Source organism: Schistocerca piceifrons, chromosome X (genome assembly GCF_021461385.2).
Source record: "Schistocerca piceifrons isolate TAMUIC-IGC-003096 chromosome X, iqSchPice1.1, whole genome shotgun sequence".
NCBI lineage: Eukaryota > Metazoa > Arthropoda > Insecta > Orthoptera > Acrididae > Schistocerca > Schistocerca piceifrons.
In genome coordinates this window covers 788259630-788277093 of record NC_060149.1, presented here as the reverse complement: position 1 = coordinate 788277093, position 17464 = coordinate 788259630, and the positions used below count along the sequence as shown (strand labels likewise).

At 45.6% G+C, this 17464-nt stretch overlaps 1 protein-coding gene across 2 annotated transcripts in view; it reads left to right on the top strand.

The window, feature by feature from the left end:
* The window catches only part of LOC124722875 (ankyrin-3-like), an 898463-nt gene that overhangs the window by 35618 nt on the left and 845381 nt on the right, over positions 1-17464 (top strand). The window contains exon 2 of one of the 2 annotated variants that reach the window (XM_047248011.1): positions 4360-4440. The exons of the other annotated variant lie outside the window; for it this stretch is intronic. Within the exon in view, the coding sequence (XP_047103967.1) occupies positions 4402-4440 (39 nt within the window). The 5' untranslated portion in view covers positions 4360-4401. The remainder of the gene's footprint in view (positions 1-4359; positions 4441-17464) is intronic. 2 annotated transcript variants of the gene reach the window in all.

Here is a 17464-nt window from a genome sequence, read left to right as displayed (position 1 = left end):
TTTATGACAAGCACGTAGATAAACGTGATTCAAAGAGATATTTGATGTGTTTATTGGGGTCTTCCATGTATTTCTTTGATCTAAGTTCACAGTTAAATGGTGCTAAGTTCTGGAATATTATGCGAGCAAACAAGACCTCGGGCAAACGAAAGGCGAGTATAGTTTTTGTGCTGTGCTGCAAGACGTTGTCTTGAGATTTAGTCCCCTGTGGGTGTACACTTAATTTCCAGCAGTCGTGATAATTCATTGCATTCCATAAAACCATGTCTGTACATAGTCCATTACAGTGCTCTGACCTCATGCCGGACATGGCCCTGAATTTTCTGCATCTCAACCTATCAGGGATACACATATAGTCTATGACGCACGGGATATCAATAGAGGGTGTTCCCGAGAGAGATTCGAATATTTAGGTTTCCTGTGTTTACCACATTCGGCCATGTATTTGGACATTTATTTCGTCTTATAGGGCGTGGCGAGGTATGATTACGCGACATATCTCAGTATTGACGTCTTTCTTGGCTATTACACAGATGTTTTCGACATAAGCTGCTGTGTGTGAAAGCAGTAGAAAAAAAATGACACACCTTCCTCCACCGTCTGTATGGTAACACTTCATCTTGGAATAGACTATCGGAGCCGTTTCTTACTGCCTTCGCCTTCACGTTCGCCAAATAAAATAGTCTGGAGATGAGGTCACTTAGCAGGAGGATATGCAGTGTCCCCCGAAAACCAGTACCAATGCTAATATCTCAGATATACATCGGACCTCTCCATGAGATTTCATATCTTGACGTAAGGAAAGTCTGTATGCAGCTCCGGCATTTTTAGGGACTACTTCTGCGGGCCAGCCGAATGACTCTAATTCGATCTTTTGTTCTGACGAGGTATGGGTACGAGATCGTAGAGCACGCAGCCTCGTGAGGGTAACTGAGTAGCTGTATGAACAAAAAGTATCAACTCCAATTCCGCAAGTCGGCATAAAAACCTGAGAACAGTTTTGTTAACCATTTGACCTTCCACAAGCTGTGCAATGACGGATTAGGCAGAGGATGAAACAATGTGCCATTTCTCGGTCCTGACAGTGTAGTTAGTTTTAATGTCGACTTGAACGGCATCAGTTTTACGTATTTCTCCGGAGCGAGTGTCCGTTCCTTTTAACACGAGCGCCTTTCTGGTGTGGATGCGCGAGTCGTGTCAGCCACCAACCTCGTCGTTGACGTCCACGGTCAACTGACAGTTCTAAAATCATGAGCATGCTGAACGCCACGCTTGCGGGCTGTGGTGTCGTCTGCTAAAATGGGGAAGTATCCGATTCTCGCCCCGTTCACCCATGTTTTAATAATACATTTTGTGTCTTCTTAACCTCGATTTCATTGTTTACTAAGTTTTGGTGACATACTGCAACGCTTGCGTGAGGACACGATATTTTTCCTGCTAGTGTTCTTTTAGAGAGACCGAATATCTGAAAGCAAAAAGAAACTTAGATTTTACAATACATCGGCAAAGAAAAACCCGCCCTATACATAAATATGAATGCAAAATATGAAAAATGTGTTTACTGACGATTACGTCAACAGTGAAAAATTCAGCTCTATTCAGCATGAAAAATACAGGTCTTTGATGATATTTGGTAAGAAAACAAGACAACACCAAGGACAAAGCTAAAAGGCGCTATGTGTTGCCTTGTAAATATTGTTTGGTGCGCTATTATGTGTGTATTTCCTCAAGAAAATAAATTTGATGTTTCGAAATGTTTGGACGACACTTTCTCTAACATTTCCGTTCTCAGCAATGTAGAGTATTTAACATAAGCCTTTCTTTCGAATATCCACTACGAATTTTGTCGTTGTAGTATTTATATTCTATTATAACGGTCACTGAAATGAGTCCTCATAACGTCACTTTCACCGTTCAGTTGCCAACTCGCAACATACTCAATTATACACGATTTTGGAATAACATTGTTGAAATGACATCACTTCTCGCCATCGTCTGTACTTACTATTTATTATACTTTTCAGAACTGTAATTTCGAATTTTAAGTCATTTTTAAGTGGTTAAGGTGCTGAAAACACATCAGTCGTCAACTTGTGTAAAATAAATAAAAACAATGCGAGCCGATACGACTTAAGTCAGCATTCGTCACATAAAATATCTAACCACATAAACTGTCTAACCACGAACTCTTTCTTCTGTGAGAGATGACAGACAGTACAGTGGAGATATCACATACACTACTGGGCATTAAATTTGCTACACGACGAAGATGACGTGCTACGGACGCGAAATTTAACCGACAGGAAGAAGATGCTGTGGTATGCAAATGATTAGCTTTTCAGAGCATTCACACAAGGTTGGCGTCGTTGGCGACACCTACAACGTGCTGACATGAAGAAAGTTTCTAACCGATTTCTCATACACAAACAGCAGTTGACCGGCGTTGCCTGGTGAAACGTTGTTGTGATGCCTCGTGTATGGAGGAGAAATGCGTACCATCACGTTTCCGACTTTGATAAAGGTCGGATTGTAGCCTATCGCGCTTGCGATTTTTCGCGATCCAATGACTGTTAGCAGAATATGGAATCGGTAGGTTCAGGAGGGTAATACGGAACACCGTGCTGGGTCCCAACGGCCTTGTATCACTAGCAGTCGAGATGACAGGCACCTTACCCGCATGGCTGTAACGAATCGTGCAGCCACGTCTCAATTTCTGAGTCAACAGATGGGGACGTCTGCAAGACAACAACCATCTGTACGAACAGTTCGATGACGTTTGCAGCAGCATGGGCTATCAGCTCAGAGACCATGGCTGCGGTTACCCTTGACGCTGCATCACAGACAGGAGCGCCTGGGTGCACGAATGGCAAAACGTCATTCTTTCTGATGAATCCAGGTTCTGTTTGCAGCATCATGATGGTCGCATCCGTGTTTGGTGACATCGCGGCGAACTCACATTGGAAGCGTATATTCGTCATCGCCATACTGGCGTATTACCTGGCGTGATGGTATGGGGTGCCATTGGTTACACATCTCGGTCACCTCTTGTTCGCATTGACGGAACTTTGGACAGTGGACGTTACATTTCAGATGTGTTACGACCTGTGGCTCTACCCTCCATTCGATTCCTGCGAAACCCTACATTTCAGCAGGATAATGCACGACCGCATGTTGCAGGTCCTGTACGGGCCTTTGTGGATACAGAAAATGTTCGACTGCTGCTCTGGCCAGCACATTCTCCAGATGTCTCACCACTTGAAAACGTCTGGTCAATGGTCGCCGAGCAACTGTCTCGTCGCAATACGCCAGTCACTACTCTTGATGAACTGTGGTATCGTGTTGAAGCTGCATGGGCAGCTGTACCTGTACCCGCCATCCAGGCTCTGTTTGACTCAATGCCCAGGCGTATGTAGGCCGTTATTACGGCCAGGGATGGTTGTTCTGGGTACTGATTTCTGAGGATCTATGCACCCAAATTTCCTGAAAATGTAATCACATGTCAGTTCTAGTATAATATATTTGTCCAATGAATACCCGCTTATCATCTGCATTTCTTCTTGGTGTAGCAATTTTAATGACCAGTAGTGTATTAATACGGAACACTCCCCGCATTCGATGGCATCTTCACTGTACTGTAAAACAGCGTAGTAAATTCTGGATTTGGGTGGTGTATGTGTCGAATCCTGACACGAGTCGTGTAAGGACATAAGCTTTTTATTTATTTAACTAAAATTGACAACTACAGTGTTTTCAACACCTTAGCCTTAAATTTCGGAATCGCAGTTTTGGAAATTATAATAAATGGTACAGTAGATGGCGAATACGACACCATTTAAAAATGTGCAATGTTGGCACCGCGTGTGTAAACAGGAACTATCACACGTGACAGGCGAATCGTGGTACAAGTAAAATACACCAAGGCCTCTGCGGTAGACTCACTTGTCACAAGTAGTCGATCGAGACGAGAAAGTCACTCGCGTAAAAGGCGCACTAAAGGGAACAGCGAGATCGCCTCCATTCGAACATTTTACGAAAGAAATGCTCGTATGTAATAGGACTGGGACTGCTTTTGTAGAGTCCAGTGAGCGACAGAAGTGCGAGCGATTGACGAGACGGAAGCAGTAAAGTTGTTTGGGGTGAGGGCGGCTACGCGTGTATTTTTGCGACGTCGGTCGCGCTGGAAGTAGTGGAGGGGGGAGCTAGGAGGCCTCGCGCGCCTACCGCTTGCCGCCGAGCGCCGACCGCTGGGACGTGCACACTCTCTGCTCCTCCTCTCCCCGTAATGCAATTCATCGAGTGCAGCTCTAACGTGTGTACTTGATCTCTCATTCCTGTTGCTCCTGCGCTTCTGCGGCCAAGGTGGCAACGAACGCCCGCGCACGCGACGTCGAAGACGCTCCGATGTTCAAGAAGAAGTTCCCGTCGCTGTCCAGCCTGGGGGTAAGCTCGCCGCATCATGCATACTAACCATAAGAATGTCATTTCCATCGTAGAGTAATTTACGCTTTTGACACTTTTTCAAAAATCTAAATTAGCGTCCAGTATAGTGACAGCTCTTACTGTCATTACCGCGAAATTTTTCAGTTGAGTGTGCTGTGCCAACTCTTTTTCTTATACAAACGGTCTTTATTTGAGAAAGTTCTAACGGTATCGTTGCGCTCGTGGTCTTGCGGTAGCGTTCTCGCTTCCCACGCACGTGGACTCGGGTTCGATTCCCGGCGGGGTCAGGGATTTTCTCTGCCTCGAGATGACTGGGTCCTGTGTGTCTTTCATCATCATTTCATCATTATTGACTGGCCAGTCGCCGAAGTGGCGTCAGCTAAAAAGGACTTGCAAATTCCGGCGGCCAAACACCCCGCATGGGGTGTCCCGGCCAACAATGCCGTACGATCATTTCATTTCATAACTACTCAGTTATCCAACACAGTTCATCTCTAAATTCTTGACTTCGTAGCGTAATGTATCTGAGCCAATACAGAAAGACATCCGTGTAGCTGTCATTAAAATCGTTCTGGGTGTACTATAAAGCACTCTTCTGTAGTACTTAAAATGCTAAAATTATTAAAATAAGCGACGTTTCAGCAGTGCTGCGTGGCATTCCCCAGGAAGGTGGAACTTCAATATATTGCACGCACTTACGACAGTGGTACAAACGCAACGCTTTCGAACACCCAGAAATTACTCTCCATAAGATGACGCACGAGTATACCTAGAAGAATTTTAATGAGAGTGACAACGGCCACAAATGATTACGTATTTAGATTCGTGCAAATGGCTTCACGATTTCCTTCGGATCGAAAGGAAGCGGGATCGCTCCATACCGTTCTGTACAGTGGATTGTTAAACGGGAACTTTCACAAACTCTGCAGTTTAGACTTCGGAGCACCATAACTCCAGAACGGATGGCTAGCAATGACCCAGATTGCAAACATGTGTCTTCGCCAGGAGGACGAAAATAGAGGTTATGCCAACATCCGGAAATATCGTAGCGGGCGTGCTTCAGGACTTCATCGTCCATGTTTCGCCGCACGCTCACAGAGCGTTAGCAAAAAGTACCAGGACGCCGGCAGGCGAGCTTTTGCTACTCTTCGTGACAACGACAAATCTACAACGCATTTCTCATCGTATGTCGTACAGCTCCGAATTGCGTTTATCTTTCCCTACTTCTTCACTCTTTTCTTCCTCCACACCTTACGGTATCGCGTGACAAAAAGTGTTCCCAAGTATTTTTTTTTCTAACGAAGGACTGCAGTTTTTCTACGTGAAGCTGGTGGAGAATCTAAAATATTCGCAAGAATTATGAGTACCTTATCTATGAAAGAGGGCCTTTAACTACTTGCTTCACCACATTCTCGGATACAGTTCATCTGTCTGAAGTACAGACCAAACTTGAAGGAATATGGGCGATGTTGTTGAAAGGAAAGCTGAAGGGTTCGTCATAGCACTGTTTAATCAGCGCACTAACATTTCAGAGCTACTCCACACATCGCAATGAATGACAATGTACGAACGCCGTTTTGAACCAAATGAAGAAAAATCCTGAAATTCGAAACCTTTGCTTTAGGAATTAGGGTTAGAGTGTGATTGTTCCCTCTTACACTATCTTGGTTGGGGAGATTTCTATCTTGGCTGTGAGTTGGGGAATACAACGATTGTGGACACGAATAAAGATTACGGTAATAGATTCATCCGTTGCGTAGCTCGAGGCCTCCATTCGCGCTACATGTAACGCAGCATCACACACCTGATGTCTACCGCAACACATCGTACTGTGGTTTTCGAAACACTGAACGATGTTGCATTCGAGGACAGGGCAGCTAGTGCTCTGAGTCTACAGCGTGAATATTTCCCTCCGTCTAGCTCACTTGTTCACTCTTACCCTAGTCTCGAATACGTAATAAAGATTGTGGCAGTTGTTTTTCAATGCATAATAACAGAATGATACCCCCTGATGTTCTTGTTGATGCTTCTATTTTGTAGAGCTTCATTTTTGTAGCGCTTTTGGATTAAAGTGACGAGAATGCACGTATTGTTTGTGATATACCCGATGACATGGGAGAGTTAGAAATTTTCACTGTATAACCTCAGTAGAAGTATAATTAAATGTTTGCCGTTCTCTCATTTTACGCTACAACGGTTAGGTTGAGACGCCATCCACCACACTGCCATACAAGGTTCGAATGGACGTTCGTGTCTTTCGCTGTAAATGCTTTTCTGTGTTACAGCGAGTCAGACGTCTCCGTCAAATGATCTCATATGTAATGGAACACAGAGGGACTCTTTAGATACCAACTATTGATATGTGAAGACTCTTTGGCAGTAATTGGTTGATTAATTTGATCGAATATCAATTTAAACTGAACTTTGTAACTTTGGAATACAATTCTAGGTATGAGTGTGACTGCCGCAGTCAGTCTATTTCCTTTTTTGCTGTCTTTTTATTTAAAAGTCGTAACTGGTTTGAGACGAACTGTCACACATGTTCAGATGGCTCAATAACACATTTTTGCAGAGGTGTCTCGTACAGCTTGTACTAACACTGACCCACTGTGTGAAAACATGTTGTAAATATTATCCTCCTCGAATATTATAAGAAAAAACAGCATTAAAATACACATACCTCACGTCGATGTAAAGCGTAACTATGAGGGGCAAAAGGCGGCAATCGAAGAATTATTGCCTCGAGTCTACTGGAAACATTTTACAATTACAGCACGAAACTTTTTCCAATTGATAAATGTACTGGAAAGTGTTTTCTCTGCAATGTGTTGAGCAAACACGCGTATGGCAACATATGACTGTCAGTACAAGATTTATCTGCTCAGAAGTAAATTGTATAAAATTTGTTAGTAACGAAGCTACAAGCTAGAGGAATAATTTGGTATACAAACAAGAAAGAAACAGTGTTTCCGCGTTGGCAACAAAAAATACGTTTTTGCTTTAAAATAAGTCTACCAATATGACATTCAGATCCCACAACTATGGAAGGTGTATAAAATTATTGCCGTTACTTCGATGGTTATATACGGAGGTTGCAGTGAAATAATCAATGTGCATGAGAATTCAGGTGGTACTGGAGTGTAGCAAAGACGGAGGTGTTGCGACTTGATAGACGAATTAAGGCGGACAGAAGGGAGTAGCGCAACTTGACATCATCCCAAAGTTCAGAAGTTTAATATAACAAATTAAAAAGCTAAACATTAAAGATGGAGGCATCCATTGCCAGATAATGACAGTTTCAATTCCTCGTCATCGTGGAAGTGCGTGTGTTGTCATAGTAAAATGTCTCTTCTCTCAAATCACAGCGATGACAGAGATAGCACAGTGGATGAGACCCGGACCCGTATTCGAGAGCAGTCAGGCTTGAATATAGTATGACCATATTTATTTAGATTCTCTGTCACACTCCGGTATGGTGGGAATGGCACGCTTATCGATCTGGGAAAAAAACGGATATATCTTCTCCATTCGTTCTCCAGTTGAGCTAGTTCACCATCTCTGATGACCTTAATGACTCTACAATGGGTTCTTCTCGTGCTTCTGTGTCCGAACAGTCTTATGTCTAACATTTACATTCGCATTCACTTGTAGAACAGTAATCCACTTATTACTTCATTCCCATGAACCTTAAAATTTGACGTTGAATGTCAACTGGTTTGCCATGTCACGCATTTATGAAACAAATCGTTGGCTGAACCTCTCAAGATTTTGACGTTACGATTCAGTTTCCATGTAAAAATTTCGGCCGTCATCCGTTTACAAGTTACAACTAAATGTAAATAGCGAATATTCTAGGTAAATTACTTGACACTGCAGCCGAATCATAGAGTTGTCAGTGATCATCAAGAAAACCAACTTTCAGGTGACCTTGGATGTATACTGGTGTCCAAAATTAAAGCAACAAATGGAATTATGGCAAGGTTGCGTTTATTTTGCCATGAATCAGCATAAACAGATGATAGTACACTAGAAACAATGTAAAGAATACAGAACGTAAACAGCTGGAGCATCCATAATGGTAGACAAAAATGTTCTTCCTTTTTTTCCAACTTAACGGATTTGCACACACATTCCGGCAACTGGTTAATGTGCCCAGTATGGAGTGGACCACCTCTGGCAGCTATACGGGCGTGACAATGTCGGGGAATGCTGCGAATGATATGTCAGACCCACGTTGAGGCAATAAGGCCCATTCTTCCTGCAGAGCTGCTCGCAAGTCTTGGAGAGTGGCTGGTGGATGCTGACGTCACGCAACCCGTCTCCCAAGTGCATTCCAGACATGCTCTATGTTCTATGGGATTCAAATCGGAGTAGCGAGCAAGCCATGCTGTGCGTGCAATCTCTTCTGTTTCCAAGAAAACATCGACAACACGTACTCTATGAGGTCGAACATTATCCTCCGTCAGTACTAAGTCTGCACCCACAGTATCTCGCAACAACCGCACACGAGGTCCCAAGATCTTGTCACGATAACTGACACCAGTTGAACCTTGCCCATTCACCTGTACAGTTTCCCGAAGAGCTTTTCGAGTGGTCAATGTAATCCTTGCCCACACTATTGGATATCCTCCTCGATTTGGCCTACTGTTCAACCGTCCAGTTGGCTCGTTGACGACTCGATTCTAGACGTTCTCTTCTGTGAAGAGGCATCAGAGGTACACATACAGCAGATATCCGACAATAAAGGCCACTCCACTGAAGTCTTTTGTACACTGTTTCGCCTCGATACAACACGTCCAGCGATTGCTGCAAGGTCAGATGCCAGTTACCGTGCGTTATTGGCCCCCCCCCTTAGCCTTGATGACACCTTCCACACTCGCAGGAATACATTCAATAGGGTGCTGGAAGATTTCTTGGGGAATGGCAGCCCATTCTTCACGGAGTCCTGCCCTGAGGAGAAGTATCGGTGTCGGTCGGTGAGGCCTGATACGAAGCCGGCGTACCAAAACATCCCAAAGGTGTTCTGTAGGATTCACGTCAGGACTCTGTGCAGGCCAGTCCATTTCAGGGATGTTATTGTCATGTAACCATTCCGCCACAGGCCGTCCATTATGACCAGGTGCTCGATCGTGTTGAAAGATGCAGTCGCCATCCCCGAATTGCTCTTCAACAGTGGGAAGTGAGAAGGTGCTTAAAACATCAATGTAGGCCTGTTCTGTGATAGTGCCACGCAAACGAGCAAGGGGTGCAAGCACTCTCCATGAAAAACGCGACCACACCAAAACACGACTGCCTCCGAATTTTACTTTTGGTACTACACACGCTGGCAGATGACGTTCACCGGGCATACGACATACCCACACCGTGCCATCGGATCGCCAGATCGTATACTGTGATTCGTCACTCCACACAAAGTTTTCCCACTGTTCAATCGTCAAATGTTTACACTCCCTACACCAAGCGAGGCGTCGTTTGGCATTTACCGGCGTGATGTGTAGCTTACGAGCAGCCGCTCGACCGTGAAATCCATGTTTTCTCACGTACTGCCTAACTGTCATGGTACTTGTAGTGGATCCTGATGTAGTTTGGAATTCCTGTGTGATGGTCTGGCTAGATGTCTGCCTATTACACATTACGGCCCTCTTCAACTGTCGGGGGTCTTGTCAGTCAACAGACGAGATCGGCCTGTACGCTTTTGTGCTGTACTTGTCCCATTACGTTTCCACTTCACTGTTACATCGGAAACAGTGGATCCAGGGATGTTTATGAATGTGGAAATCTCGCGTACAGACGTATGACACAAGTGACACCCAAGCACCTGACCACGTTCGAAGTACGTGAGTTCCGCGGAGCGCCCTATTCTGCTCTCTCACGATGTCTACTGACTGCTGAGGCCGCTTATATGGACTACCTGGTATTAGGTGGCGGCACAATGCACCTAACATGAAAAATGTATGTTTTTTGGGGTGTCCGGATTCTTTTGATCACACAGTGTATGTGTAGTGCTGTGGAATGTTTTTGTGTTGCCATTGTAGCCGGAAGATGAAGTTTATACCTTGCAACATGTTGCTTCCTTAAATAATTTAAGTAGTGAACAAAATTTTGTGACTGGTACCCGACTCCGAAAAACTTTTTCGTATTTTTTGAACAGCACGGTCGATTAACAGTCAGAATGGCGTAAAGAAACATTTACTGGCTGGCCAAAATAGTGAAGTATACAAAATGGAAGGAGGAAACAAACTTCATGGATTCAGAAAGCGTGTATCATGTTATTTGATTGATTTTCAAAATAAAGTTAAATTAACAGAGAACTTGGTGGAACGAGCCTCCTTATGAATAGATAATTACACACGTTCTGGCCTAGACGTGTGCGCTGACTGTGTTTGGAACAGAGACGACGTCCGAGCTGGTCCCACACGTTCTATCAGGAACAGTTCTGGGAGTCTTGCTGGTCACGAAAGTACGTAACTATTACGCAGATTGTCTGTATTGACAGGTGCCACGTGTAGACGACCGCTGTACAATTGAACAACGGCACCACGGTACTGTCTCATAAGATGACGCAGGACGCTGTCTCTATCAACAGGTGCCACATCTACATCTACATCTACATCCATACTCCGCAAACCACCTGACGGTGTGTGGCGGAGGGTACTTTTAGTACCTCTATCGGTTCTCCCTTCTGTTCGATTCTCGTATTGTTCGTGGAAAGAAAGATTGTCGGTGTGCCTCTGTGTGGGCTCTAATCTCTCTGATTTTATCCTCATGGTCTCTTCGCGAGATGTACGTAGGAGGGAGCAATATACTGCTTGACTCCTCGGTGAAAGTATGTTCTCGAAACTTCAGTACAAGCCCGTACCGAGCTATTGAGCGTCTCTCTTGCAGAGTCTTCCACTGGAGTTTATCTGTCATCTCCGTAACGCTTTCGCGGCTACCAAATGATCCTGTAACAAAGCGCGCTGCTCTCCGTTGGATCTTCTCTATCTCTTCTGTCAACCCTATCTGGTACGGATCCCACACCGGTGAGCAGTATTCAAGCAGTGGGCGAACAAGCGTACTGTAACCTACTTCCTTTGTTTTCGGATTGCATTTCCTTAGGATTCTTCCAATGAATCTCAGTCTGGCATCTGCAGTACCGCCGATCAACTTTATATGATCATTCCATTTTAAATCACTCCTAATGCCTACTCCCAGATAATTTATGGAATCAACTGCTTCCAGTTGCTGACCTGCTATATTGTAGCTAAATGATAAATGATCTTTCTTTCTATGTATTCGTAGCATATTACACTTGCCTACATTGAGATTCAATTGCCATTCCCTGCACCATGCGTCAATTCGTTGCAGATCCTCCCGCATTTCAGTACAATTTTCCATTGTTACAACCTCTCGATACACTACAGCATCATCCGCAAAAAGCCTCAGTGAACTTCCGATGTTATCCATAAGGTCATTTATGTATATTGTGAATAGCAACGGTCCTACGACACTCCCCTGGGGCACACCTGAAATCACTCTTACTTCGGAAGACTTCTCTCCATTGTAGACCATCGCTGTAGTGTTGAACAACGGCACCCCGATGTTGCTACATAAGATGACGCAGGATGCGTGTGACTTAACGGGGTATTGTCAGAGTTCCCTCAGTCAATAACAGCTTTGAGATGAAGTCATACTGGAAGACTGCCGACAGCAAGACGCCAGTAGTAACACAGCTGTGTCTTCCAAAATATTGGAAGACTGGGGAGGTTCCTCAGATCGTCGCAGAATTCGCCGACGAGGTTATCCGGGGTGGTGCAGAACCTCATTTCACTGCTAAACGCAATGCGACGCCATTAATCTGCTGTCCAGGGTTCCCGGTCATGGTCCTACTCGAAAAGCAACCGTTTGTGTTGCAGTCTTAACGGCTGCCTGTATATGGTACGACAATTCTCCAGTCTGGCCGCTGCTGTTCTCCGACCAATGGTGCAGAATGACACAGCATCTTTCTGGCAATCCATTACTTGTTCTCAGATGGCAGGTGAACATGTGAAGAGGTTACGATATTCTTGGTGCGCAATACGGCAACCCTCCTCTGTGTTTCTCAGACGTGGTCGAGCGGACCATTGGCGACGTATATGCCAGAGCTCACGTTCCCATGCAGTCACTGACACAGCAGAATGCCCTACAAATCAGGAAATTACACGATTCGACCAGCCTCGCTGTGAGATCCCTCTCAAACTCTACAGGCGTTCATAACGTTGTCTCACAAGAGTACACAGCATCGCCTTGTCCTTCACGGTGATCACTTAACATCTGACACTGGTGCCGTCCCTTATATACACAACTGACCATTCAAATGAAATTTCGTGTGGCTAGGGCCTCCCGTCGGGTAAACCGTTCGCCTGGTGCAGGTCTTTCGAGTTGACGCCACTTCGGCAACCTGCGCGTCGATGGGGATGAAATGATGATGATTAGGACAACACAACACCCAGTCCCTGAGCGGAGAAGATCTCCGACCCAGCCGGGAATCGAACCCGGTACCTTAGGATTGAAATTCCGTCACGCTGACCACTTAGCTACCTGGGCCGGACTACTGACCATTAAAACTGCTACACCAAGAATATGACGTGCTACAGACGCGAAATTTATCCAACAGGAAGAAGATGCTGTGATATGCAAATGATTAGCTTTTCGGAGCATTCACACAAGGTTGGCGCCGGTGGCGCCACCTACAACGTGCTGACATGAGGAAAGTTTCCAACCGATTTCTCATACACAAACAGCAGTTGACCGGCGTTGCCTGGTGAAACGTTGTTGTGATGCCTCGTGTAAGGAGGAGAAATGCGTACCATCGCGTTTCCGACTTTGATAAAGGTCGGATTGTAGCCTATCGCGATTGCGGTTTATCGTATCGCGACATTGCTGCTCGTGTTGGTCGAGATCCAATGACTGTTAGCAGAATATGGAATCGGTGGGTTCAGGAGGGTAATATGGAACGCCGTGCTGTTTCCCAACGGCCTAATATCACTAACAGTCGAGATGACAGGCATCTTATCTGCATGGCTGTAACGGATCGTGCAGCCACGTCTCGATCCCTGAGGCAACAGATGAGGACGTTTGCAAGACAAAAACCTTCTGCACGAACAGTTCGACGACGTTTGCAGCAGCATGGACTATTAGCTCGGAGACCGTGACTGCGGTTACCCTTGACGTTGCATCACAGACAGGAGCGCCTGCGATAGTGTACTCGACAACGAACCTGGGTGCACGAATGGCAAAACGTCATTTTTTCGGATGAATCCAGGTTCTGTTTACAGCATCATGGTGCTCGCATCCGTGTTTGGCGACATAGCGGTGAACGGACATTGGGAGCGTGTATTCGTCATCGCCATACTGGCGTATCACCCGGCGTGATGGTATGGGGTGTCATTGGTTACACGTCTCGGTCACCTCTTGTTCGCAATGACGGCACTTTGAACAGTGGACGTTACATTTCAGATGTGTTACGACCCGTGGCTCTACCCTTCATTCGATCCCTGCGAAACCGTACATTTCAGCAGGATAATGCACGACCGCATCTTGCTGGTACTTTACGGGCCTTTCTGGATACAGAAAATGTTCGACTGCTGCCCTGGCCAGCACATTCTCCAGAACTCTCACTGACTGAAAACTTCTGGTCAGTGGTGGCCGAGCAACTGGCTCGTCACAATACGCCAGTCACTACTCTTGATGAACTGTGGTATCGTGTTGAAGCTGCATGGGCAGCTGTACCTGTAGACGGCGTCCAAGCTCTGTTTGGCTCAATGCCCAGGTGTACCAAGACCGTTATTACGGCCAGAGGTGGTTGTTCTGGGTACTGATTTCTCAGTCTCTATGCACCCAAATTGTGTGAAAATGTAATCACATGATAGTTCTAGCATAATATATTTGTCCAATGAATACCCGTTTATCATCTGCATTTCTTCTTGGTGTAGCAATTTTAATGGCTAGTAGTGTATATTATCCACGCCATTGTCGGTAGTATTTTTCTCCAAGTAGCGAAAGCTTCTCACTCAGAATTTTGCATGTAAAAACTCTTAAAGCTATCAAACCTTATAATCATTCTACGTATTTATTCCGCATGTCTACAGCTATATTTTTCAACGTAGTCAACCTGGTGATGAATACAAGTCTCCAACCGAGAGACCAGTTGGTTGATACCGTCACTGTAGAATGTCTCACTTTGTTCGTGGTGCCACAGTCTCACCTCTGCTTGCACCACTTCGTCACTATCAAAGTGAAGTCCTCGCAGGTGTCCTTTAAGATTTGGAAACAGATGAAATTGGAATGGGATGGCTCTGAGCACTATGGGGCTTAACATCTGAGGTCATCAATCCTTTATAACTAACTAGTTAAACCTAACTAACCTAAGGACATCACACACATCCACGCCCGAGGCAGGATTCGAACCTGCGACCGTACCGGTCGCGCGGTTCCAGACTGAAACGCCTAGAACCGCTTGGCCACCACGACCGGCGAAATTGGAATGGGGCCAAGTCTGGACTGTATGGAGGATGATCGATGACAGTGAACTAGAGGTGTCAGATTGTTGCAAATGTCGCAGTGCTCGTGTGTGGTCCTGCATTGTCATGATGAAGACGCTTCTCCATGTATGGACAAAGTCTTCGTATACGAAACTCGACTACAGTACGCTGTTTCTCATGCACGGTCATAGTTACGGTACACACCGCCAAGTTACACACTACAATTCCGAGCCCTCTAAAGGTACCTTCAAATACACTGCCTGAAAGAATCACTCCACTTGGAAAGACTACCTCGATTCTGATCCGATGATGACATAGGCTACCTGGGGGATAGTAGTTGTGCTGAGAATGGTTTCAACATCGTCGCCAACAGATATCGTAGTGGCATAGCTATCAGAACGTCATCTGTGTCTACCCTTTAATACGGAATGCTCACAGCGAAAAGGCTCAGTGTAGTGCAAGTGTGTGAAGCAAGTGGGCAACCATGCCACGGAGGCTCACTCGTCCTTCCTTCAGCCACTGATTGAGTTAGGAAGGAGACAAATAGTGGCCTTCCGTCTGGCGGGATGGTCCTTTCGGGGAATTTCCACACCAGTTGGACGGGCTGCGTCAGTTGTGCGACGATGCTGGTATCAGTGGGCACGTGAACATTCTCACACCAATAGAGAAGTTACTGGATGTCTCCGCAGCACAGACTGTCGTCAGGATCGTCGCGTTGTAACGGCAGCAGTGTTAATCGTACAGCCATCACAGCACAGGAGGGGGGAGGGGGGTTGTTTGGGGGGAAGAGACCAAACAGCGAGGTCATCGGTCTCATCGGATTAGGGAAGGATGGCGATGGAAGTCGGCCGTGCCCTTTCAAAGGAATCATCCCGAGATTTGTCTGGTGCGATTTACGGGAATCACGGAAAACCTAAATCAGGATGGCCGGACGCGGGATTGAACCGTCGTCCTCCCGAATGCGAGTCCAGTGTGCTAACCACTGCGCCACCTCGCCCGGTACCACACCACAGGCAAGAGGGCTCGTGAGTCCAGATATGTCAGCACGAGCTGTTTCGAACAGGCTATTAGCAGTAGGACTATGGGTACGCAAACCTCTAGCCCCTCTTCCACTGACGCCACAGCAGTAATTATTCAAGGATAGTTGAGCAAAGGCAAGAGGTTGCTGATATCATCATGAAATAAAAGGATGCTTCAGACGTATTCTTTTTCAAAAAAATGGTTCAAATGGCTCTGAGCACTATGGGACTTAACAGCTATGGTCATCAGTCCCCTAGAACTTAGAACTACTTAAACCTAACTAACCTAAGGACATCACACAACACCCAGTCATCACGAGGCAGAGAAAATCCATGACCCCGCCGGGAATCGAACCCGGGAACCCGGGCGTGGGAAGCGAGAACAATACCGCACGACCACGATCTGCGGACTATTCTTTTTTCTACTACTTAATCAGATAACAAAACAGCCTCTGTGAGACATTTTAAGAAGCTAGCTCGGCATGATAATGGAATGAAATATGAAAGGGGGTCATCAGACCCATTTCAAGGTCATTACAACTACGACTTTTTTCCAGAATATTAAAGAGGAAACACCGTAACTCCCCAACTGCTTCAGATTCACAATGTCCTCTCTTCAATTGGTGACAATCCCTATGTTATCGTGATCTTCATAACTTACCTATAGTAGCATCTTACTCCCTCCATCAAAGAACAGCAAACCGGTGCTGATGAACGTGTTGTCAAAAATACTCTCTCTTGATTTTTTTGAACCGCTTAATGCCTCTTATGCATTTTTTAAAACTGAGACGTTTCTTCATGGCTAACACACATCGTACATTTCTTCTAGTTGCCATGTACACAGGATAATCTTCCAATTCCTGATATACAGGGTGAAAAGTACTTAAACCGACAAACTCTGCGAGGTTGTAGGGGACACCAAAACAAATATTTTTCCCTGATGTCTTTTTTTCCTATGAGGATTATTTAAACCGGTGGAGGCCGTATTACGCTCTTCAATTGTTAGAGGCCGTATTACGATCTTCAGTTGTAGGCAACTGCTGTCCACCAGTGTAGTAGTGCATTGTCTCTGTTTACTAATGGAGCGATACACCTGGAGTGAGTACACTGATATGGTTGGTGCGTATTACGTAGTGCACCACAACGGACGAGCTGCACAGCGGGTTTATCAACAACAATATCCTAATAGCCGTATCCCGCATCATACGACCTTTGCTGCTGTGTACCAACGTCTGCGTGAGACCGGGTCATTTAGCAGATTACCTGGACAGGGACGACGTCGCACGGTAAGAACGCTGCAATTTGAGGAAGCTGTCTTCCAGCATGTGGAGCGGGATCCTTCAATCAGCACTCGTGCAACTGCACGTGACATGGGGACGAATCAGACGAATGTAAGAACATTCCTCCGAGAGCAATTGTTACGTCCATTTCACTTACAGCGTGTCCACAACCTGGAACCAGTTGATTATCCACCCAGAGCACAGTTTTCGCAGTGGTACTTTG